General features: G+C 33.2%; 2 protein-coding genes across 7 annotated transcripts in view; one reads left to right on the top strand and one right to left on the bottom strand.

The window, feature by feature from the left end:
* Window positions 1-69: 69 nt before the first annotated feature.
* Dpit47 (DNA polymerase interacting tpr containing protein of 47kD) lies at window positions 70-9,345 on the bottom strand. 5 transcript variants are annotated; one of them, XM_085483962.1, is made up of 11 exons: window positions 9,273-9,345; window positions 8,809-9,081; window positions 8,481-8,652; window positions 8,188-8,380; window positions 7,820-8,100; window positions 7,575-7,739; window positions 6,681-7,512; window positions 6,355-6,508; window positions 5,134-5,570; window positions 539-788; window positions 70-233 (listed from the first exon to the last, which is right to left on the bottom strand). In XM_085483962.1, the coding sequence occupies exons 2-7, from the start codon at window positions 9,074-9,076 to the stop codon at window positions 7,428-7,430; spliced, it is 1,164 nt and encodes a 387-aa protein (XP_085340088.1). In that variant the 5' UTR covers window positions 9,077-9,081; window positions 9,273-9,345; the 3' UTR covers window positions 70-233; window positions 539-788; window positions 5,134-5,570; window positions 6,355-6,508; window positions 6,681-7,427. The 5 variants fall into 5 exon arrangements, with proteins under 5 accessions (XP_085340088.1, XP_085340086.1, XP_085340084.1 ...); XM_085483960.1 differs by having other exon boundaries at window positions 5,134-5,567; window positions 8,809-9,329; XM_085483958.1 differs by having other exon boundaries at window positions 8,809-9,329.
* A 2,268-nt stretch (window positions 9,346-11,613) lies between these two features.
* The window catches only part of LOC114939164 (uncharacterized), a 138,888-nt gene continuing 125,157 nt past the window's right edge, over window positions 11,614-25,344 (top strand). The window contains exon 1 of one of the 2 annotated variants that reach the window (XM_029313386.2): window positions 11,614-12,313. The gene's annotated coding sequence lies outside the window, so the exon portion shown is untranslated. The remainder of the gene's footprint in view (window positions 12,314-25,344) is intronic. The other variant, XM_029313385.2, reaches the window with a different exon arrangement.

The following is a 25,344-nucleotide window of genomic DNA, read 5'->3' on the forward strand; positions in this document are numbered from 1 at the left end:
ACAAATGATTCGTCTATGACGCGAGATCGCTTTCGTTTCGTGTTGATCTCGCGGCAGCTCTTTGTTCACCAATCCTTTGAATAGGAACAAGCTGACTTCGAAAGGACTTTCGACTTTCATTTATCAGAACGAGCATTCCCTCCTCGTTATGGTTCGTCGTTTTTTTTAGCGGCTCTTCAAAGTACTTTGTAAATTGCGGACAGATCTTGACATTTTCCTCTCCACTTCGATTCCTTCAAATAAATGAATACGGTCGAGACAATCGTTCGCCATTAACGGAGTCAATTTGTCTGAGTTAATTGGAAAGTGCTTTTTAAAAATGCGAGCGTTAATCTCGAGCTGAAAGTTGAAGGCCTCGCGACAACTTTTCGCGATGCTTTCTTTTTCTCGATATCCGACGAGATATCAAAAGCCACAGGTGGTGGATTGCAGTTCGGAGCGTAGATACCACCGCGATTTTTTATTATACAACGTATATATTTCTGTCGGTTCGCGAAAACAGGGAGTATGAAGGAGAATTCTTTTCTTTAATTGTTACCTTTAAAAGTTTCTCTCTCGACGACTGGACAACGTTCCTTTCACGTGCGCTGCTTCGATAATGCCGTCGCGAAATAATGTCTCTGCTTTTTTGTTTTTAATCGAGGCTATTGTGGGCGTTTCAGATTCCTCGGGATTCTGAAACGTCGACGCTTCAGAATCCACCTCGAGTACCGCTTGATGTCGGGACTTCTTAATGGTATCTTAGAGACGCGCGCTTTTTCACCAGGTAAAACGTCGCGATGTGTCAACTGTAAGAGAAATCCGTACGTTAGGCAATTACTACAAGTTTCGTGCTGTGTCAAGTGTAAGAAAACGGATACGTTAGACGAATGGTCATGAATGAAGCATACAGACATGAAACATGACAACCGACATTTGTCGAGATATGGCAAACGTTTAGAACGCATAACGCGATATATTTAATTTCTTGTTTCCATCTTTTTATGTCAGTTATCATGTTTTACTCTCAACATCGAGTAAGAATGCATGCATTATACGATAGCATTATTTTTAAAATAATTATATGACTACATCTTATAACTTTCTTTCAATTCTAACGTTGAAGAAAATTGAAAAAGTTTAAGAATGAAAATAAAAAATAAGAACTATATTTTAAATAAGCACACACATCTATATAATTTAAGTAATTTCTCTTTTTTAGAATTCTTCTAACTTTAAAGTGTTTTATATTTCGTAAAACACATACAAAACAAAATTTTAATATTAAAACAATAAAAATTTAAAATAAAAATTCATAAAGCAAAATTGACGAACGACGTGAACAAGAGTCGAGACTCTGTTAAGAAAATAGAATTTCACTTTACATTGACCTAAATTTGGATTGAAGAATCGTAGAACGCCAGTGCACATTTTTCAAGCAAAAATACACAAATCTGTCGAGCTGCTTTCCGCTTCCCGTTTAAGATCGTGCGAAATGGAACGAGGAAATTTCGTTAAGGATGCGGGAAGACACGAGAAGAATTCCGTATTTTTCCCCGAGCTCGCGCCAAATTGTAAGGAACAATCTAGTTTCCCTTACTTTAAAATAAAATGAAACGAATTACTAATGATCTGTAATAAGCGAGCAACGCATTGGGACAATCGCTAACGGTACGATAAAATTTAAGAGGCGCGATATACAATAACAACCGTTTCTTCTGACATTTCTCAAGTGCTCATTATTGCAGCAAGAAACTTCATTATTTGCCGTTACATCAATGATTTATACATTCATATTATGCCTTCTCCATCGCTCAATTTCACGGTTGTAAAGCGGCCTGCCGAAAAAAAATCATAAAAACTGGAATGTATCTTGTAAAATCCAAGAAAGATAAATTAAACGCTCTTTGATAATTAATCTTAATTTTATAAAGTTACTCGATTGTGACAAATCGAAATTTTAATTTCGAGATCATGCATGAATCGCAAACATTGGCTTATGTCGTTTTAATTAATTTATCTATTTATCTTTAATCTATTATGTTGCCAGAAAAATGCGAATTTACGCTGAGATTCATGCATAATGCTGTCCTGCAACATTCTTGACGGAACTGGAGCAGCAATTGTCGCAATGTAACGTATTGCGTCCGCGCCGCTGCACATTATTAAAGTCGGACTTAAATATATACCAAGTATTTTCCTATTACAGTTTCTGTTAGCTATAACATGGGTCTTCTCTGACTAAAGAAAACGAAGGAAATTCCAATTCTACTATCTCAAATGAATGATATCTTGTTGCATTCCAGACATAGTTTTATGCACGTTACTTAGCTTAATAATTTATCAATAAAGAAACTACGATCTGTCAAACATTTTACTTTTCATTTATACGGAATGTCTAACAAAAAATGTGCCAAATCATGGGAATCTATAAGGCCTGTTTTAAGCGGAGCATATCCTGCGACTGTCAAAATTCAGATTTCTTCCGGAAATATTAGTAATTTAAAATGTCAAATAGAAATCAAAATATTTCATTACGTTACTTTATTTTATAAATGTCTACACTGTTAAACGGGTTTTTAAATCAGACTCCGTATTTTGTTACTGCCAAAAGTAATTTCAAATAATTCAATGATAATTCTCTCGACTTTATTTAGAGATAGATTTCAATTTAAGACAGATATATATGCAAATAAAAGTCAAAAACACGTGGCTGTTGACACAAAAATTGATCGTACATACGATTCACGAGATAAAACGAATTTTGATATGACTGCACTGTGTCGGATTGATTGGCATGACCCGCCGTGATATGATATGACAAATGATTGTGCACGCGTGACACGAGTTATCACGGGCAAGGATGTAAAAGCGACGGAGAAGACGCGGGAATGCACGTATATACGCGACTACACGGGAGGAACGGGTTGACGAGGTCGGGTGAATGCCGTTAGACCGTGTCACGATGCGACTATACAGGTACGCGTGTGTGAAACATCTTGAGAGAAGAGGAGTCGAGATACAAGAGGAGAGAGACGGAAATGGACAACGAGCGAGAGTCCCAGGATCGGAATTTACGCGATTCCGATTGTCTCGGTGCAAAAGCAAAACACGTAGCGAGATGATTCCGCGTTTATTCTATTAAATTTAAGTGCTCCAACTGTGTGATATTAAAAACAAAGAGATACTCAATATCGAATATAAAATGTTAATGTATCTAAGACTCTGATATTCACGGATGCTAAAGTAAAATAGATCAGACAAGATTCTAATATAGAAACTAACTAAAAGAACGAGTACAAAAGTATGTGTACGAGAAATCAATGTTTTTTTCTGTAAGTTTTGAAAGGATTTCTAATATAAATATTTAAAATAAAAGTTATAAATAGGATTCTACTAGACACACGCACTCTTATACACAAATGAAGCTCTTATCTTTACATTTGCTCCGTTTTTATTCTGGGAACGTAAAGCATTCTACTAGTGAAACATGATACTGCTTATAGTGTATTTCTTTCTCTCGATCAGCGATCTGCTGAATGTTGAATCGTCGTTACAACCGGTTCGGCAGCCGGGTCTGCGCATTTTTCTTGCCGCACGATGCGTACCTCGCGTGACGCAACTCCCTCGACACATATTGCCCTCTGTTACCTCCTCGGAGACAGGGAGATGCACATGTGGCCCCGCGTGTCCTGCACGAGAAACTAGGACACGCAGCCGACCATGGTGTGTCTCTCTTTTAATATCCTTGCGAAATGTCTCCTTCGAACCTTGCGAATTCCAACGGGCGCGATACGCAGGCGAGAGAATATCCCGGAGATCAGATTCCGGCTGCCGGGACGACGATCTGTTCTGACCCAGAAAGCGGATCCAACGGATTCTATACCTGGGTGGAAGGCTTTTAATTTTTACAGAATCAGGTCGTAACGCATTCAATTCAAATGCAAAAACTTTTGTCGTATGGTGCGAGATACGCGTCAATCGTTACCATCGTGCGATGCAACAACTATTCCATGAATAATTTAATGCACGACATCGGTTCATTGTCGTGTACGAATGCCATTGTGTGCAATGCAAGCGATACCATAGATCGTCTCTCATTATCATTACGCATTCTTCGCTTTATTTCGAAATATAAAAACATGACATGCGCAAATTCAAGAGCAACGCCTAAAATCGGAATTCCTTCATTGTAACATACGACTTTTTAAATTGCAATTAATCACCTAATACTTATCAATTTTGATACAAGTTTTAATATTAATAAAATATTCTTGCAAAGTATAAATTTGACTTTAAAATCATTAATAATATTAAGTCAAAGTATTACATATTGTATTTTACATATAAATGTATGTTAAACATTTTTTAAATATATTAAGTCAAAGTATTACATATTGTACTTTACATATAAATGTATGTTAAACATTTTTTAAATATATTAAGTCAAAGTATTACATATTGTGTGTACTTTACATATAAATGTATGTTAAACATTTTTTTTACAAATTATACTTCTAGATGACAAATACACTTTCCAAATGATCGATCACTAAAATATCTACATAAAAGATCGAGAAAGTTTGAAAGCGTCTCAGCATTATCTTTTTTTAACACGTCTCTAAATTGGGATGTAGGAGATGAGTTGCTTTCAAATACGCGGATATAGTATTTTTTTAAATATAAGTCGGAGATGAACAAGAGATAATAAGCAAAGCAGATAATAACCATACATCATCTCTATATAATTATATTGTGTATATAGAACTCTATCATTATACATATTACTTTTAGAAGAACTATATAAATAATAATAATTCTATTAAGAATAATAAATCAAGAATAAAAAAGAAAAAAACAAGTATAAAAAACTCCATTGACCTTTATTTAATTTGCGAAATATAAGAAGTAAACAAATCGCTATAAGTTTGTGTATCTATTACTCTCACATTCCTGTTTGCAGACAAAGAATTATTATCCTTCGCGTTATTTTAGTATGCTACGTCAATTTGTTCAACAGAAATTAATATTTATCTTGACGCAGGTGCGATGGACATCGCACGTCAGCGAAACAAAGTCGGCAGTATTAAAAGAAGATCCGTCCAGGAAGTATTTACGCGAAGAGCGAGAAGAGAATAATATCAGGAATCTTACCTGCATCGCTTCGGCATCGTTTGCGTCCCGTTCCGCCGCTTCAGCACGGCGTGCACGTCTCTCTGTTTGTCGAGTCTTTCGTGAAATAAAACAGCAAGCTTGACGTGAAGCAATCTTCTTGGGATACGCCGATTTATCTTCGTTGATTCTCCATAGATCCCACAATCGGCACACCGCAGAGTTTGACACCAAGCCTCAAGTTCGATGTAATTTATGAGACAACCGCATAACGCACACGCGTGTCCCACAGTGTCGGCCCAACTGAATTTCAGGCTATTGCGGCTCCTTCTCTTTATCCTCACCTGGAGCAGACAGGTGCTACAGGTGGCACCACCTTCCGATCGACGACCCCTGTCGCTTACCGATTCTCCTGCTGGCTCCTGCGAAGCTATCGCAAATCCGCGACACGCCATTCCGAGAAAGGAGGAAGTCCGCTGCTGAAATAAATCGTGGAGAATTAATGGAGATTACTCGCTAAACAATAAAGGATAAACACAAAGCACATAATATCCCTTTCTTTGATTTTTATAAAGTTTATGTATCTCTATATAGGTACATCTTGCTGCATTAATCGCGATTGTAAAGGAAAGCCGACATAAAGAAACGAATTCTTTTTGGAATTCAGATTCCATGGCTTAAAATATGTACATAAAATATGAGCACGAGCAAAAAACGGGGTTAAAAATCCGTGACGATCATTTCCACGATGTGTACAAAAAAAAAGAAAAGAAGAAAGTAATAGAAAGCCTTTTCCGGGACCCTTCTTCATGATTTTTAGAAGACGTTTTTTTTAGGTTCATCTTTTAGGTAATTTTTTTCAGCCCAATATATCTTTCAAAAAAATTACTCTTTCTTCCTGATTTTTGAATTTTAGGGAACAATTTTTTTCTTTTGCTTACAATGTAGTATGACCATAATAAGTTTTTAACAATGTTTTTGCTCACAAACGCGGATGTTTTGAAGTAAACACGGATTTTCCGGGTCTGTAACAAAAGCAATTTTTCTCATAAAAGGTTAGATTTAGGGTTTCAAGGAATACAATAGTCCTTAAAATGCAACAGTATGCGTAACCACAATTGATGTTATACAACACAATTATATTAAAAGCAAAAGAGATAGAATGTTTATAAATTTAGTTTCTATACATTTCAAAACACATAAATACACGAAATAAATATAAAAAAAAATCAGTAAAATAACTCATATATGCTAATTACTTACCTATTTAATTATGCTTAGAAATTTGTGGAATTTACTTAAAAATTGTCCCATTATAGACGTGATATATTGTATTTTTGCAAAATAGCTCGACATTCGGCATTCCTGTTATTATACGTCCTTCTTTGCATACATATTTGCATATTCTTCTTTACATCTACAATTCTCAATAATTTGATGTCTTATTATATTATACGTTTAAGAAGCTAAAATTGTACAAAATTTCCAAATACGTTGTCGCATCGATATGATATACTGTATTTTTGCATAATACGACGAGAATTTGATATTTTTCTCTTCTGATAGTACATGTTAATTTGCATACTTACGCATCATAATTGCATCTGCCTATTTGTTAGGTTATTAGTCTCAATAATGCAAAATTATAACTTGAATGTGATGAAACGAGTAACTCTTTATCATAATAAAATATATAATTATAATTATATCGATGACAACAATTAGTCACAATGATGGACTAATTCCGTTCTCTCCGCACTCGTTGAATTATAACGTTCACTTAATTAGGATTGATCGCGATCTGCATCGTCAGTTTCCCGCCATATAGAAAAGCGCGCGAATTATACCATAAATTACCGGTTTACAATGAGCCGTAAGTCGTCGATCGCAAATCGACCAATCACAGTCGAGTATTTTAAAAATATTTCCGCAATAATAGTAAAACACTAGGTTTGATATACGTTATGATCGCCACGTTTGCATTTGCACAGTTCAACCGGAAACGGATATTGAGATATTGAGATACTGAGTTATTTTCGCGCTCTTTTACCGTACGTGATCGTTGTTGCACATCGCAGGCGTTTAAACATAGTTTAATATGGGCCAGTTTAATATAAGTAGGTACCAGTTTTCGCCAGAATTGTTTTATAAATGTTACTGATATAAAATATATAAACTTTAGAAAGATTTATAAGGATATATCTTATATTATTACTATAAAACATATTTTCTATGTATGTGAAAATATGTATGTAAGATCACATAATATCCAGCACATATTTCGTTTACAATCAACATATACAATATATATACAGTGTAAATATGATAAGAAGCATTTAATAATTCGCTAAGAAACATTTTTCTGCTTCACTAGATTTTATGAATATCAAAAAAGCCGGCGTACCACCTCGAATGATGAACCTAAAAAATTATTTTTGCCATAAAAATAGCTTATTATTATTTTATAAAAAAGAATTGCTCACCGTTTGTCTCGTAATATTTCATCCAATGTGAGTTGGATGTCTACTTTATGAACGGAACATTTATTTTTGCCTTCAAAATATACATTTATATTGTTGATAGTGTAACGATGCTCTGTATCCCACTCAGGTGGCTCTTCAAAAAGTTCTATCAATTGTTCTATCAGCCTATGCATAATTTAAAATATATTTTAATAATATGCAGATATAAAGCATATAAGATGTTGGAATAAATAAGAAAAACATACAATGTATCTTCATGAAAATTTTGAATGAAATCAGTTTGCTTGGTCTCGGGGTATAAAATCATCACTGGCCATACAAGTTTATCCTTTTCATCAAAATGCACTCTACTTTGTGCTATTTGTGGCACTTGAGGTTCTAAATCTCTCAAATCTAGCTTTTGTTTGTCATTGACCAATTCTAAATTAATATCTTTTCCTGAAATTATATTTAACAATTTCTCATCCTCTTTGTCCAATTTTTTTTCTAACTTTATTTGCTTTCTTTTGTCTCTTTGTAAATGCTCCTGTGAATTAATATTAAGAGTTTACAGAAACTTGTATATATTTTTATATATAACTTAATTTTACATATAAGTTTATCAATGTCTTACTCTCGCAACTATGGCATCAGATTTTAATTTCAATATTGTTTTATCGGTTGGACTATGATCAAGAAACTGATCGCATAAATCAATACATTGGTGATAATCCTTAATGTGAAAGCTGCAAATGGCAGCTCGATTCAATGCTTTTGAATATTGTGGCTTAAACTTTAAAGCCAACTTGCAATCATTTAAACTTGATCTGTAATTTTTGTCATATAATGAAATAGAAAAACTTAACTTAAAACAGCACATTGATATATGTCATATATGTCAAAATAAAATTTTTTTTAGAAAATTACCTATAATTTTGCAACATGAAATGTGCCGCAGCTCTGTTGTTATAAAGTTGAGCCATCAAATCATTATCTTTACATTTGGCTTTTATTCCTTCTGTGTAACTAAGAATGGCAAGACGATACTTTTTATATTTGTAATTAAAATTTCCATCCTCTTTATAATTATTTGCCAATTCTGTGTGAAAAAGAATATTTTATATCAGAGACATGCAAATTTAGCATGCATAGCATGTTTAGATGCATAGTTTAGATGAATAACAATGAGTAACAGTGAATATTTTGTAAATACAAGTGTACGGAAGCAATTTGTATGTATCGAGAAATAACTTACCTTCAGGAGTATTCTCATCTTTTCCATACTTGAGCTGTTGCAATCCCTCCATTAAAGGGGATAGTTCATCACCAGGTTCTGGTGCCTTCTTCATAAAAAAAGGATGTTTTTCCATTTCCTCTTGCCATTTGTCTTCCGCCCATCCTTCTGTATAACTTTTCTTCTCTAGATTATTTATGTACTCATCTAATTCAGCATCCAACTTAGCAGCAAGTTCTAAACGCTCTTTCTCTGTCCACGTCTTCTTATTTTCATTAGATTTGTCCATTGTTCCTTATATGCATACAGATTGTTCCCACAAAATTATTTACACAAAATAATTTCACAACGCTTGTTTTACATATACATGAGCATTATTATTTGATTCTTATCTGATGTAAATAAGTTTCATTCAGATATATTACACGTCATTAATTCATAATACATAAATCATTTAATATAAAATGTAAAATGTGAGATATAACCTCAAAATTTGATGTTTTGAACACGTGGAGAATAGTAGACATGTCATAATAATTCCTTCTGTTTTTATCGACTGTGCGAGCAATTTATATCTTTGAATTTTGATATTTTATCTAGAGATGGCACTCAATGCTTTCTAAAAAAATTTTTTATAATGTGACCACATAAAGGTTTTTTTTATTAAATGTCTTTGCTTTTTAATATAATACTTACAATTAAAACTTTTTTATTAAATCACACTCGTTTGATAATTTTCTCAGAAAATCATTATTTTATATACATATAAAAGAATTAAAAATTATAAAAATAACAAATAATATAAAAATGGGAAACTAAAAAAGAAACTATTTAGAATCAAACTATTCAACATGTGTCTTTCAAATCTATCTATTTATTTAATGAAAACACTCAATTTTTTATGATATTGCAATTCACTGAGAGCTCGACATATATGCAATTTTTAATATTATTGTTTCATCTTGTAAATTCCAATTCATATTTATAATCTGTCGTCTAAGTCAGATTATATTTGTAATATAACATCTCATTTCAAGTTGTTGACAAATTAAACAGCTACTGTTTGACAAATTTCTCAAATTACATACAAGTACTAAACAATTTAGTTCAAATAATAGAGTAACTTATACTTTTCTTTATATAAAAATTTAATTAAAAATCAGTGTTTGATATTAGAATTAGTTGCATGAAAAAATTGTTTATATTTACAAAAAGACTAATATATTGTTGATCCTAGTATATTATACGTTGCCAATTTCGTGATTGAAATCACAACCAACTTCAAACTCTCAATAATTCAAACTATTTCCAAAGTGAACATACACACAAACAGTTAAGGCAAGTTTTACGATATTAAATATTATGTCCCAATATATATTTAGTTTAGTACATTTTCTTTCTTTGTTTACATTACTAATGAAGTTGTTATTTCAGAATAAAGAAATAGAATAGAAATATATTGTATTAATAACGAATTGTATTAAGAATCATTAACATTTTGTAAGCACTATTATTGTTATATATATTTTATTACGTCCATATTGATATATATGGATATAAATTTATAGAGATAAGAATTGTTTAAAGTAAAGTATCTTAATCATTTTGATATCAACTTTGCAATGAAAAAGGCATAAATTAAATAGATAGATAGATTAATATATCGACAAACGTATCAATATTAATAAGAAGTCCAATTAAAATATATTTTTATTTAAAAAATGTTTGACTATTGAAATTTGATAACCATAGAATAGTAATGAAAATGTGGAAAAACTGATAATTAAACAAATCGATACGCTTACACGGTTTTAATATTTATAAATAATAGCATCGTTAATTATTGAGTTGTTGAATATATATAATCCTTTTTTCTTACATCAAAAAATATAAATTATTATATATAATTAAAATGTATAAGTCAATAAAAAAATAACATTTTTTTCGATGATTTTATTCAAAATTAAAAATTATTTTCATGTAATATATGTTCATATCACATGATAAATATACATGTACAAACAAAATATTTAAAAAATGAGAAACTGTTTTCAAATCTGGAACGTTCAATATTAAATTATTAAATACTATTTTTTATGACGTTTTATATTCGATAAATATAAATTATAAAATGAAATACTCATTTTCCAATTTTCTACGTATTTTCATGAATTATTGTTTAGCTTGTTAGTTATTAAATAAATTCTTAAGCTATAAATTCATAAATAAATTGCTAAAATATTTTGAGAAAAGAAATCATATTATATTAAGATGATATCTGACATGTTAGACTACGTTTGATTATCACAAAACGTTTACGCCATAAAAATCATCCTGCAAAAGCGAAATTTATGAAATACGATTCAATTGATATGCAATGACCCAATAATTTTCTTGCTACGACCCAATCATGGTATATTTGTCAACGTCTAGATTCGATAGGAAAATAATGCCCCTCTAACGAATATTTGCGGCATTATGATGTCTATGGTCTACATTTATGTCACGCATGAATGAAAGCATAATAAAGATTTATCAGACGCTCCCCTTTTCGTAAAACAGTCATTATTCGGGGCAATAACTCGGGAGGAAAATGGTATACGCCGGGTGAAACGCGAAAGAATCGAGACACAATTCTCGATGTACAAGCGAGTTGTTCGCTTCGCGCTTAATCCTGCCATAAAACCCCCCGTATCGAAAGTTAGGACACCGACGAAGGAGCGAAGCCGCAAAACGCACGTCGATCCACCGCCGCGCCGCCTGGGAGGGAGATGGAAACGGGGCGACTCGGGCGTTTCCGCGCGAGCTCGGCCACGCTCGGCGCGGCAGCATCTTTGCGCTCGGGTAGGGGCAAGATGGCGCTCGGTGAAAGCAGGAGCGCGATTGGTCGATCGGGCTGCGCCGCCAGTCTCCCGAGAGCAGTCGCTGCTGTAGCCTCGCGGCGGACCGGCACTTCGTCGCCTCCGCGAAAAGAAGAGAAGAGAGAGAGAAAAAAAGAAAAACAAAACACGCTTCTCTCCGTTCGTCGCGACGAGTGTGTAATGGCCACTGTGCGGTTCGCGGGAGTAGTGATAAATTCGCGTCCTCCGCGTCGTTAATCATCGCGAATCGACGCGCGAGCGAACGAAAAACCCAGGGGGGAGGGGGGAAGAAGGGAGCCCCGAGTTTAATCGCGTGAAGTTGTCGTCGCGTCCTTTTCGTAATAACGGCGATAGCCGCGATAACCCGGACTTCTCTCGAGAGAGCGTCTCTTCTCTCACACTTCCGTCTTCTTTTTTTTCTTTTCTGTCGTGAATACACAGTGCGTGAGGATCACAAGTGCCAGGAGCCAGTGTTTGTACCCATCTTTATGTGCGCGGCCCGTTGTCGAGTGTGCGTTGTCGCGCTGCCGCCGCCGGCGCTCGGATCCCTCGGTGACCACCGACGCTGGATTTATCAGGCGCGGCGTCGTCTCCCCTGAGCGCGTTGTGGACCTCGCCACCCCTTCGCCATCCCGCCGAGGGATTCATCGACTTGGACGCATTTGGTGAGTGCGAATCAAATTTATTGTTCGAGCGAGCACGAGCCGAGATCGCCCTCCCGCTGCGCTCGATGCGTGATATCATTCTATTGCTATTGCGTTTTATGCGGGTCTACGTTTTTGTGCGATAAGCACGTCCTAATCGAGCCTTCGACTGCTACTTCTCGTTTCAATCAATTAATACGGAATATAAATAACTTCATCTGGTGGAGAAGTGTCAGTTCACCGTTTCGCATCTTGGCGATATTTCTCGCGAGAAATTGATTTTGAAAAGATCGGCGTATCCTCGCGCGAGTAGAAGCGCCGTAACTCGATATCGTTGTACAAAGGACGATAGTAATGTTAGAACCCTCGTGTGCCTGGTAACCGCGTAAACAGTGGAAAGTCTTTTTCTTGCCACGCATCTTGTATCAGGTTACAGCGCAAGATTTCTTATCGTTGCGCGATTCTACTTGCGCAGATAGACCGATCTTTTCAAATTCATTTCTCGTTGATTATTGCGAAGATAGCAAATACGGTAGTTACTTTCTTACTCGATGTACAGATAGTGCAGATTAAATCGTACGTGACAGATAATACGCGAATTATATATTTTGAACGCACACAGTCCTGGTTACTTTAAAATAAAATTTTCGTCAAATTCATGTTTATATGATTATGGTTATTTTGATATCAAATTTATGTGTTTATATGGTTATAGTTATTCTGATATCAAATTTATGTTTATATGATTATGGTTATTCTAAATTTATATGAACATTATATAAATTTAATGTTAAAATAATCATAATTATATAAACATATGAATTTGATATATTAAAACACTGAATAAAATTGTTAACTTGGCTGAACCTTTTAACTAAATAATATCTTGTTAATTAAACATATAAAAATAAATTAAATATAACATTAAATCTAACAAAACTTATATTTGATTTAAATACTATATATGTTCAATTAACAAAATAGTAATTTAGTTGAAAGGTTTAATCAAATTAACTTTTTTTCCCTTTTTTTTTCTCCAGTGAAGAGAACTAACTCTAATCAAAGTTTTTGCCCATCTCGTTTTCCTTTTTTTTTTTTAAACTATTGTAAATGAAAATATACATATATCTAATGTGGATGTTAAATAAAAAATATACCGAGAGTTGTACGTACACAAATATAAATTCGCGTATACCATTTTCCATTCGATTCTTTTGAATGAAATGATGGAAATAAATAGATATGTAGAAATACTTATTTTGACTTGTTTTTAATTTTATATAAATATATTCAAAATCATTAATATATTTATATATGTGATTACGGTGATTCTAATATCAAATTCACATGTTTATATGGTTATGGTTATTCCGAACAATTTATTGTCTATTCTATAATTGTGAAATTATGTCATATCGTTGATCGTGGTAATGAGAGTATGCGCGAAGCATACGATCAATTTCGGAAAACCTGCCCCGCGGAAGATGTCGCGACACCCCCTCACTCCCTCGTGCACTTTCTGTCGCGATAGTTTATTATCCTTAAGTGCTGCTCCAGAGAGTGCCTCTCTTTTCCCTCCTCTCTTTCTTTGCTCTTATAACTCACCTTGCAACTCTCACCACCTTCTCTGGCAGATCTCGTTCTCGCGTGTCCGCGCGATAACGTTTAGATCTTACGGTAATAAGTGCATCACGCATAACTGGGTAAATCGGAACTGGTTCCTATAACGATTCACTCTGTCATTCGTCATTCATGCGAACACGTGCGCGTAAATAAATGTCAAAGTCATATGTTTATATAGTTATGATTTTATATAGTTATGATTTAATCTAATATCGAAATCATATGTTTACATAGTTGTGGTTTCCTAATATCAGATTCATTTATATGGTTATTCTAATATCAAATTTATATATTTATATAATGGGGATTATCCTATTATCAAATTTACATATTCATGTGGTTATGGTTATTTTAATGTTAAATTCATATGTTTATATATGGTTATTCTAATATCTATTGAACGTCTACGTTTCAATGAGTTATATACATCTAGTTTTTCCTCGCAAACAATATTTAATTAATAGCTGGTTGCAAATAGTTTATCGTTATTTGGGATATACGTATATAAGCAAAAACAATATCGTATGTGCATATCTGATTCTGAATATTGAATTGATATTGTAAAATTTAGATAAGATAGATAATGCAAGCAGTAGATTGCACAATTATACATGAATAACATGAAAAAATAAAATTACAATCTATGGTCGCGCGGAATTCACTTGATAAAATTGTCATATTGACGCAATTTTCATATTTTTATATAATATGATTCTCGTCAATTACTTTCCAGTTCTTGATTTCATTTTAAAATTTCTTTTTTACAAGCAGAAATACTTCTCTTGCTGCTCTCCTTTCTTTAGAGATTCCAGTAAATATATGAATACGTACTCTTCGATATTAGCCTCTCATTTCTTTTTTAATTTTGGTCAGTATTATGACATCCAGAGATTCAAGTATTTTTAGTTCTGATGCGATATTAATCTTGTGCTTGAAAGGTACCTTGTACATATTCCCACGTTGCTAAATTCATTAATCATTTTCTTTGCTTAGTTTGTCTTGAAAATTTGGTCCGTTTTTTCGAGGCTTTATTTAGGTCGTTTGATATGTGATTGTTTTACAAGAGAACCGATCTAATTTCTCAATTTTTTATTATTCTGAAAATTTGATACAAAATGTTATTTTTGGTTATTATTTTAGTATCTAAAGAGAGAGCTTGTTTTTTTATTTTTCTTCTTTTTTCTATAAAAAAGCAGTCACTATTTTTGTCCGATAACTTCATAGAAGCGCTGTTTTTATCTCTTCATAATTTTTCTAGTTTTTATTGATACAAAAGTTTTCATTATGTGCACGTTTAAAATTAGAATATTTTCTAAATTCTTAAAATTGACTTAGCGATTACATATCTCTTTCTATTAATGTATAATTATATAATTAAATTGTAATTATTCTTGTTTAATGAACGGTGCAAAAAATAGCAAGACAAAAAATATAAAATTTATAAAATTCTACATTTGCAAAATATATTTTCACGGGTATAGTCTTATTAAAAAAATATATTAACTTTTTTTTTTGTACTCAGTTTTCAGCTTAATAAGTATCTCAGTCATAATTAAAGCTAGTGTCATGCGACAAATATTTTCGCGAATTCGTTAACTGATATTTCACAAACAGAACAACGGCTGCGTTCGTGCTTCGAATAAATTAGGCGGATTATGTCAAAAACTTCGTTGACTGCTTTTCGGTATGTGCATAATATTTGCCGTGCACTCGATCTCACCGAGTTTACCGGCAAAGTCAGCCGTGCGCGGTATACGCGCATTATATTTCTCATATTATGATATTCCGCGAGATAAAATCCCGAGATAGAAAAATCGCCGGTAAGAGAAATAATATCGATCAGTTCCAAACGGGAAACGCGATGCAGCAGCACGAAGTCGTAAAAATGAATTATTTTATTCATTCGGAATCATCGGCGTTGCATCGACCGCGATGCGTGCACGCGTTATTTCCGTTGTGCGAAATCGAATTTATCGAGATTTCGGACGCTAACAGGATACAGATTAATGTGACGATAGTCATAAAGCGTTGCTGCTATACATAAAATTGTTTCATTAATTGCTTCTCATATTTTCACCAATTTTTTAAATGTTTGAATTTAGCTTAAAATGTGAAAATCTCATCTTAAAATTAAATATGGGTAAATGTGTAACACTTAATATTTTTATACACAAAATTTTTTTTATACAAATTTAAATCTCATTTTTATTTATTATAATATAGTTAAATAATTTTATTGATTTTTCATCATATTTTTATTTGGTCTGAAAAAAATGTCATTTTTAAAATTAAAATTTCACATGTTTGTTTTATCTCAAAAGATAAGATTTGCAGTAGGCGGGCGTAATAAGAAAGGCAATCTGCCGCGTAAAATAATTGTATACTTCCTATTCCGACGAGCTCTGCGACTTCATAGAAATTAATGCGATTGTGCGCAGACACCGCGCTGCAATTGCGTTTAAAGAGCATTTATTCTGCGCGAGCCCTGTTTTTCTCTCAGAGCGCAGCAATGAATTATATCTCATCTCAGCGGCATGATGGTACTGTTAACTGTATTAAGAAAATTGTTTATAAGCAAAATACTGGCGGGTATACTGCGACAAGAACGGGGTATATTGCACTCGTAAAAGCTGTATGCCCACGCCATATCGTGTCCACCGTGTGTGGGTACTGGTTAAGCGAAGCACGTGTTTTTCTTCGTAAAACAAACAGAAAATGCAGAAACACCTGTTACCTGTGTGATACATTATTTCGCGATACTCCGCGCGTCACTTTGCGGTAATACGGAAAGAGAATGACCACGAATTCGTTCGTCGAGCATACCTTTTCGGGTAAAACAAATCGATCGAACGCGAGAACACGCCCTTGCGTTCTCATGGCTTTAATTTTAATTTCCTATTATTCTCTAAGGACTGCATTTTTCCACACATTTTTAGACGGCCTCGAATATCCGGGGAATATTTTCCAATATTTCAGTGAATTTACAATGAATATATCCATCGTGTCACATTTGTATATTCAAGATTATGATTTTTAGAGCTTTTGCATATTTTTTGAACGTACTCATCAGAGCTAGAAACGTTGTCGGCTTTTTAAATTAACGATGCCAATTTTTTTCCTTGATTTAAGCTCTGCGCATAATAGAGAGAAAGTATTAGGAATAACAATTATTTTAAAATAATAAAATCGAAAAGAATATTCTAATATAAAAAATACAAATTCCATAAAGGATACAAAGGAGTAAAGGGTAATAAACTAGTATACGAACACTTTAAATCTGAATTATATTTGTGTATTAGTTTTTTCGATTTTATTTTAAAATAATCCCTAGTATCTAATATTTATTCCTAACATTTTTTCTATTGTGTGCAGGTCGTTATAAACTAGTCGACTTATTGAAAAAAATGCCCAATGCCAAAATAACTCCCTATGCATATTGTATCGATAAATATAGTCGAAACAAAAAAGAAATTATTGCTATACGAAACTTGCACGGCTACGAGAGTTAGTAGTGACGATAAATCAATCATTTTGACGATAAACATAATTTAAAATATATCCCATTTCGATAATTTCTAAATAAACTTCAAAAGCACAAATTGATCGTAACAATGCAACGGTATTGTTGATATTTAATCGCATATTAATAACGTATATGATACGCAAATATTTTGGAGTTTTGTTCAATAAAAAGACATATTTGCACGATACAACGATGGAGGTTTATTTACAATCGCGGCGGATTCGGCGCGCCGATATGTATACGTAGATAACTGAAAATGGAAACGTAGTCTCCAAATTGTCGAAACTGCCTGTAGTTTCATCGGCTTTCAGACATGTCAATAATTTGCAGCGAAATGACTAATTAACATTTGGGAATAATGGATATGAGTATTCGCCATTCATGTGTATAAATTGTTATGAGATACTTCTCTCCGACTGTATATAGATATTTGAAAAATTCATAACATGTATGTATATGCTGTTGTATTTTTAGTGAGTTAACTATCTCATTCGTATTCGCTATTTATTTCTTTCAGTGAATTAATTCTCATTCGTATTCGCTGTCTATATGTAGAGCATCCTAAAATATCGTATTATCGCGTTTGAATTACAAATAATTAAAGAGAATGTGAATAAAATATATGCTATATATTTTTATTTTGACAAGGTAATTTTATTAGAAATTTAAAGGCAACAAATATTAATTTCGCTGTTATTTTCAATCGTTCATTTGAGAATTGTTTAATTTTGAATTGAACATTTAGTTATTTAAGCTGTGTCATTTAGTTAAAAAAAGAACTAATATATTATACATATTTATTGGTTTGCTCGCTCATATTTTTCTCTTTTATCAATCATTATTTTTTCATCGCGATTATAAAGAAAGCTTCATCTCCATATATATATAACTCCAAAAAAATTGCATATACATGTTAATATGCGATCAAATGTCATTGATCGCAACAATGCTATTCCATTGTTGCGATCAATTTGTGCTTTTAAAGTTTAATTAGAAATTATCGAAATGGGATGTTTTTCGTCAAAATGATTTATGAATCATGTTTATATCGTCAAAATGATTGATTTATCGTTGCTCCTAACTCTGGTGACCGCGCGAGTTCCATTTCACAATAATTTCTTTTTCGTTTCGGCTGCATGTTTACCGATGCAGTATGCACGGAATTATTTCGACACTCAACATTTTTTTTTCAATAATTCGGTTAGTTTAAATTAAGAAAACATTCATATATTTTAATTTGAAAGCAGACATGCAGAAACTTTTAAAATAAGCTTGAATACAAATATAGTGCGATAGATATATTTATTATATCGATATTATTATCAGAAAGTATCATTTTCCGAATATTCATAGCTACCCAAAAATATGCGAAAAAATAATTTAAGGAATTTGAAACTTGTATCACACGTGTAAAATTATACGTATTATTTCAAACTTATGACAGAAATATATTTCCATTTCTTTGAATAATATTCAGTGCTATCGGACCAAAATAACAAAATAATCTCAGTAATAAAAAATAAAACATTGTATAAAATTTTTAGAGTAATAAAAGGGGATTGAGACAGAGCGGGTTCTTTAATACTTATAAGATAATCGCAAAAAAGACAAAGCCTCGGCAAAACGGACGGATTTTCAAGAAGCTATTAAGTAAAGGAAATGGTTAATGAATTTGACAAGCTAGAACGTACAAAGTATCAAGATCGAAGGATTGACATCATCGCATAATTTGCGCCTGTAGTTCATTTACACACACCCTGTATAATATCCTGTGTGGTGAACCTTCTCCTCCCTCACGGAGAGGAAGTGCGCGAATGCGGCAACGGAAGAAGAAGAAGAAAGAACGATTCCTCTGTGTTCGGCGATTCGTTACTTGTGCACGTAGAGGCGGCTCGCCGTGCGTAAAGCGACGTAACGTTTAACTTCTTGAAACCTGACGATGTTTAATGAGACGTCAAGAATTTGATGCGAGTTTCGAAGGCAGTCGCACAAGGCACACGGCAGTCTTATAAAGACGGCCTTTATATTTCAGGCGCTCGGAGAAATTCAGTGAGCATGTGGCAACGCCGAGAGAGGATCTTTCTCTTTCTCTCTCTCTTGCTCCCTTTCGATTCCTTTCGGTTGCATCTTTCTCCACCAACAACAACTACACACACCGCCACACGCGTAACTATCCATCGTTCCCGTAGCGAAGTTTCTTCCTCTTCTTTTACCTTTACCACGCTACCACCTTGCACCCCATCCACCCGATGTGCTCTTTTATTTTATTATTCGACCCGACCTCGGCGAGTTAGGCTGTTGCTTCGGCGTATATACCGGGAGACCTCTCTCTTTCCCCCTTTCATTCTTCTCTTCCACACATCTTCTGCCCTCTCCGTTCTCTCTCATCTCTCCTCCAAGACCGCCGCTTGCTTCTCGAGTAACGGAGAAACTGGAATCTCTGCATCGAGTACGAGGGTCTTCTGGTGCTGTTGCTGCTGTGTTCACTGGGTGCCTCTTCTTACCTTCGCCACTTCTTCTCGAGGCTCGTTTACAATTAGTTTGTCTCGGTTTCGGTACCGCCGAGAGGATCCCTCTCCTTGTATCGTTTTATTATTCGACTTGCCGTCGCGGCGCCATCGACGCGCGTCTTCTCGTTGCCCCGAGGTCGCGCATATTAAAGTCGTGCATGGAATCCCGGCAGAAATAGGAATCGCGTGCGGAGTTTAAGTCGAGAGCTTTACACGATTCGCTCTCGACGATTATTCTATGTAAAGTATCGGAAAGTAATAAAAAGAATCGTGCAAACGGACCTTTTCGCAGAAATTGCGATTCATTAAACAATGGGGGGAAAAAAAAGAAACATTATATAATTATAAGCAGTTTCTACGATATTAAAATCGTGCGCGATTACTTGGAAATCTCTTTTAAACGGGATAAAAATAACGTGGCGCAGCTTAAACCAAGTTTCGTGTAAACAGTGTTCCCATAAAAATCGTTATTTGTTAAACGATGAAAGGATAATCGTTCATAAGAAGCTTTCACGCATATTAGAATCATGCGGGCACAGTCGGAAATCCGAAAAGAAATGGAAGTCACGAATTTATACGGTTCACTCTTGAGCATCATCCTCGAGCATATATCATCGAGAAATGGATTGGATAAACAATCTATTCATAGAAATGCTCATTCGTTGAGCGCTGGAAGAAGTAAAACCATTATCTGCATTCAATTTGGCTGATCGCGTACAAGAAGCTGTAACAGCGCCAAAAATTTGGTAAATTATTCGACGTTTTGGCGCCGTTAAAGCTTTCCATACATTCGCTGTAATATACGAAATGAATCGTCCAAAATAAATCGCGAAATTGAATCGTGTGAAATATTTTCTACGCGAATAATTAAATCTTTATATTGTACAGTATGTGTGTATACGCAAAGAGAATTTTCTCTTAGAATTTACTCGGAAAATTATGGTAATCGTAAGACAATATGGTGGAAGAATTTTATAAGAGTTTCTGCAAGATTAATATTTATCAAAATAAAACTATTATTAATATCTATCACATTAAGATGTAAAATATGTTAAATTAATTTTACTATGTACATATTAATATTGTTTATTGTTTACCATGATTTTCAGGGTAAATTCTAAGAGAAAATTCTCTCCGTAATCATATACATATTATGCAACGTATAACATGATAACATTAGAAATTAATTATTTTATTTACATTATTTTATAGTCCAGAAATATAGATAGTCGACATAGAGTCAAATATAAGGGAACACTCTTAAACTCTGAAAAATCTCTCGACCGCACAAGAAAGCGAAATGCATTGTGGGTGAGTTAAATATTTCTCAATATAACCAAAAACTCATAGAGAAAAACTTGCTCATCCAACGCGTTCGTTCCGAACGATTCGGAATGGTCGGCGAGAGTCGAGCCGTGTAAATTCGGCTTCAGCCGCGGCGGGATTTTTCATAACGCGATATCCTTTCTCCTCTTCATCTCGCGCTTCTTTGACCGCGCCCTTCGAGTTACAACGAGCTCTCGGAATCGTCCGTGCAGATCTCGTGCAAGGTGCATTGCGCGTAGCGACGGGCTTGATCCAATTGAACCGTTGCAAGCTACCGTGGAGAGCTATCCAGAAATGGATGGAATCGACGTGACGACTGTGTGCTCTCTTTCTCCATCCTTCCATCTCTCTTTCGGCTTTATCTCCTTCGACGCGAAAAGATAGCGAATGCTAGCTTTACATAATAACGCGGAAGTGGCGTCAGACCGAGACGGAGTACTACTCGTCTCGTCTTATTTGCTGCTGCTTTTTCTCTTTTCGACGATTCTAATTCGCCAATTTTAGAAGCGTCTTACGTTACGTTTACGTCTTACGTTAAAAGAAATGGAAGAAAGAATTGATATCTTTGAGAGATTGCTATATTTGTGTATATATATATGTGTGTGTATGTACGTATGTATGTATAGCGTTTTTCTTTTAAACTACCAAAGTCTCTTATATTTCTTTACGGCAATCATGGCCGAGAAAGATTGGAGTTTATTTCAAAGTACATTGCATATTTTTCACGATATTATCTACGGAACTCATAAAACTATCAATTTGTACAGAAGATTGAAAATCTCGGTATTTATAATCATTGAATTGAAAAATGTTGGTGAAAAAGACCAAGTTTTCATCGTATTGCGAAAGACGAACGAAATTTATTATTTATTATGTTATCACCCTTAATAATCTATTTCATTAATCTTTGTTGAATGGGTCCATACAAATAGTCTATATTTTTATTTTACATATATAATACTCGTTTTTTGAAATGTACATTTTTTCTTGTAGAAAAATTCACATCTTTAATATGTTTTTCGCGAGTCTGCATTTGAGAATCGGATACTAACTTCGTGCAACCTATCATAAATTAAAAATATAAAAATACGTGTACGTTCACATAAGACGTATCGCTATGTCGAGCTTATAATCTAATTCCCGTCTTGCATCGTTCGATCAGCATTAAAATTGCTCGTTCGGCAGTTTCGCATGAGTAACCAACGGTTTGACATGATCATAAACTTTTGTCGTCTCCGTAAATATTTAAGATCGTGAACATGGCTCTCGTATAAGAACGAATATATAAATATAAACCTTTTATTATTATTAATTCTTAATCCTTCAGCTAAGAAAATGCCGTACATATATGTTTATATATGCTAGTTATAATCGAGAACTTTGCAGTAATGAGAAATAAAATTTTCAGGAATGTTCAATTAAGCCTTCTTGTTGTCAATTTACGGCATCATTACTTTATGTTGATTTACATCAAGACAATGAATCCGCAATATGTCGTAAATGCTACGTACCTATTTCATTGCTGCTATTCAGTCATTTTTTTCAACAATTTTTTTATATTTAAAAAAATTTATTTTTTATAACTATATGATTGTGTCTACCTTTTGCTTTATCAAGATAATAATGTTTCAACTTATTTTGTTTGATCATTGAGTTTTTATTATATATTTTTTTTTATTCAAGGCTCATGATACTCTCTTCACTATATCCCCTTGGATTTTCTTCTTTCCTTATATGTGTATCCATTTTTCTTGAATTTTTTCGATGTTTCCTGCTTTGTACGAGAGCTCCCTGAGTAATTCATGTAGTGTTCTTTCTATTCTGGTTTTAATAGTTTGTATGTTAGCTCCATCTTTTCTTTGACTTTTTGTATTTCTTATAAATACTCTCGTTTTGAAATATTTTTTTTTCTCCTATATATGTATTAATTTTTTAACATTTTTATCTCATGTTCTGTTTCTCATCATTTATTATCTTTCTCAATTATCTTTTGATTTCTTTATACGCTTTTTTTATCCGTCTCTTTTTTGTGTTTATACGTTTAAATTTAATCTATAAATATAAACTTTAACGTGCAACTTTTTTATTATTTTTGGAAATAAGACAATCGATTGATTCTTGTTATTTGACACTATATTTGAGATATGACACATATCAAATGCTGATTAGTTATTGTTCGAAACGTTAATTATAGTCTTTTATTATAAATTATTAAGCAGGATAATTCTGAATTGACTATAATTTTTTGTTTTATAGATAAACCGCAACAATTTATTGCTATATAAATTCAAAATATGACATTTCTCTCGGCATTTTTTTTAAGAAAAAATCTTTTTGCCTAATTCTACAAGCTTTGAGATTAAATATACATCCGGTGTGATAATTTGTATATTCCACAATAGGTTCCTGAATTTCCTTTATATTGAAATAATAACTTAAATTTGTGGTTATACATATGCTCAGAATCTTGTAATGCCAATATCTCGATAATCCGATAATATATATCTCCGTATATTAATTAATATCGAATTATCGAGATAAGATTGTGTTAACATTGTCAATTCAACCGCCCATCGACGTCAATTTAGTTTTTCGTAGAGATTTTCACTGATATAAATTTGCTAAATAAAGTAATATCGATAATTAATTAAACCTAATAATAGACATTATAACTTTTAAATTTAAATGTCATATCTCATTCTTCCTTTATCCTCTGTTGTATTTTTTCTGTTTTATAGGGATCAAAATTTCCACGTCCATTTTTTACATTTATGTAGACAATTCTACGATATTAAATTTCAATTTTTTATTTTAACAGTCAAAAATGTTACAAAGAGAAATGTAAAAATTGCATTTATTAGATTTTTATGATGAACCTCTGCGTGTCAGAAAGTTAATCTTATATAGATTATTATAACCATTTTATTATATGAGAGATTATAATTTATAACTTGATCACGAAGGTAAAAGTTGGACACATGCAAACTATTTTTTGTTTCACATGAGATAATATTAAAAATATAAGTCATATAAATAATATAAATTTAATATTCTCCAAATTTCTATTTTATCGGCTCTTTCTGTTGGAATCAATTCCTCAATTTCTCATTCAACCAGGCCTCGTGTTCCTATATTCGCATCTTTTGCAGCTTTATGTACACGGAGGGAATTTTCTCTTAAAATTTATCCTGAAAATCACGGTAATCGTGCGATAATATGGTACTGGAAGAATCTTTTATAAGAATTTCTCTGATTAATATTTTTTTTGTTGTAAATATTAATCAGAGTAAAATCCACTATGTACATAGTAAATTTTACTATGTACATAATAGATTTAATTTACTATGTACATATTAATATTTTTATTGTGGCAAATATTAATCAGAGAAACTCTCATAAGATTCTTCCAATACCATATTGTCGCACGATTACCATGATTTTCAGAGTAAATTCTAAGAGAAAATTCTCTCTGTATAATAATATGCTTTGAATATAACTCTAAAAATTAAAAAAAAATTTTTTTGTCAAATGCAGTCACTATTTTACTTTTTATAGTCTGATAATTAAATGGCAGCGCTGATATTTTTATCTCGTCGACAATTTTAAAGAAGAAATTTAATAAAATAATTCCAGATTAAGAAATTCGGGGAAATTTCTGTCGCGCGCGAGAATTATTTATTAACTTTTCAGTTTTTAATATTATATACTTCTCTGCAATTAGATCTTAAAATTCTATTAAAGTTTACTTAGAATTTTAGAGCTAAAGAATGTGACTGTTATTCATTTGAACATTGTTATCTCGAAGTTTAATTTGCCGAAAGCCTTTCGCCAGAGAAAAATTCAACCTTGTTCCGAGAATCTGTCGTGAAAATTTAGGTCGTAAGTTGTACATACAGCGAGAATTGTACAATAAGAATGTGCGTCTTTAACGTATATTAAAACACCTGCTTCAAAATGAATTGTCTCCGCACGTTGGCACTGAAAAATTGCCAATAATACACATATAATAAACGCAAGAATATAAAATGTCGAAAAAATTCCTCGTGCAGAGAGCACACTCTATCACAGAT

This window comes from Nylanderia fulva, unplaced genomic scaffold, assembly GCF_048542155.1.
Source record: "Nylanderia fulva isolate GAGA-0341 unplaced genomic scaffold, ASM4854215v1 Scaffold28, whole genome shotgun sequence".
Taxonomy (NCBI): domain Eukaryota; kingdom Metazoa; phylum Arthropoda; class Insecta; order Hymenoptera; family Formicidae; genus Nylanderia; species Nylanderia fulva.